Source organism: Penaeus monodon, chromosome 27 (assembly GCF_015228065.2).
Source record: "Penaeus monodon isolate SGIC_2016 chromosome 27, NSTDA_Pmon_1, whole genome shotgun sequence".
NCBI lineage: Eukaryota > Metazoa > Arthropoda > Malacostraca > Decapoda > Penaeidae > Penaeus > Penaeus monodon.
Window position 1 is genome coordinate 21557916 of NC_051412.1, and position 767 is coordinate 21558682.

General features: G+C 42.8%; 1 protein-coding gene across 1 annotated transcript in view; it reads right to left on the reverse strand.

Annotated features, from left to right (window-relative positions):
- LOC119590368 overlaps window positions 1–582 on the reverse strand; it is a gene marked incomplete at its 5' end in the record, with an annotated part of 1091 nt that extends 509 nt beyond the window's left edge. Inside the window, 3 exon segments of the mRNA XM_037939038.1 lie at window positions 1–101; window positions 291–376; window positions 467–582. Coding sequence (XP_037794966.1) covers window positions 1–101; window positions 291–376; window positions 467–554 — 275 coding nt within the window.
- Between the last annotated feature and the right edge of the window lie 185 nt (window positions 583–767).

Sequence of the window (767 nt, forward strand, 5' to 3'; positions counted from 1 at the left end):
GGGGCTTCTTTTCCTACGCCCTCATCCCTCGCCTCTCCAGGACGAAATGCCACGAATGATTCACCTGAGGAAGCTGAAGGTGGCGGCTTGGCTGGTCCTCTCTGAAAAGGTCCCAACTTCTCATCCTGTACGTATGGTACTAAAATAAATGGTAATAATACAACTCGTATTAAACAACTTAGAAAATGAGACTAAGGCCTAACATCACTGGCAATAAAAATTCAATGGCATTCACAATGGGTTCAGTCCTTAAAACGGAGTCGAAAGACATGTACAGAGTTGCTTCTCACCTCTTCAAGACTGCTAGGAGGGAAAAACTCGAGACATTCCTCCAGGACGGGAGCAGACGGCTGAGGAACCATGTCATTCATTGGTCCTGTGATGAGAAAGCGGTTTTAAATACGCTAGATTACATCACTCATCACTCCATACCAACGAGAGACACATATTGATAGATATTACTTACTCACTATGGTGCATTCAAGGAGGACACATTGGTAACAGGGTAGGTCGTTAACATGGCATTTGCACAATAGGTTGCAGGCCCGTTCCATCTCTGATGATCTCGTCGAAGTCGGGAATCTACAACAGAGGATTTTAAATGTTTAGTGCTATTATAAATACGAGTGTTTAATGTAATGTTGATCTGGAAAAGATGAAGAAAATATGACTTTACGTAATGTTGATGTGGAAATCATACATGCGCCTATTCTAATGTTGTATTGCTTTGGAGAGGTTGAACTCAGGCAACTTGTGCAAGGGTCGAG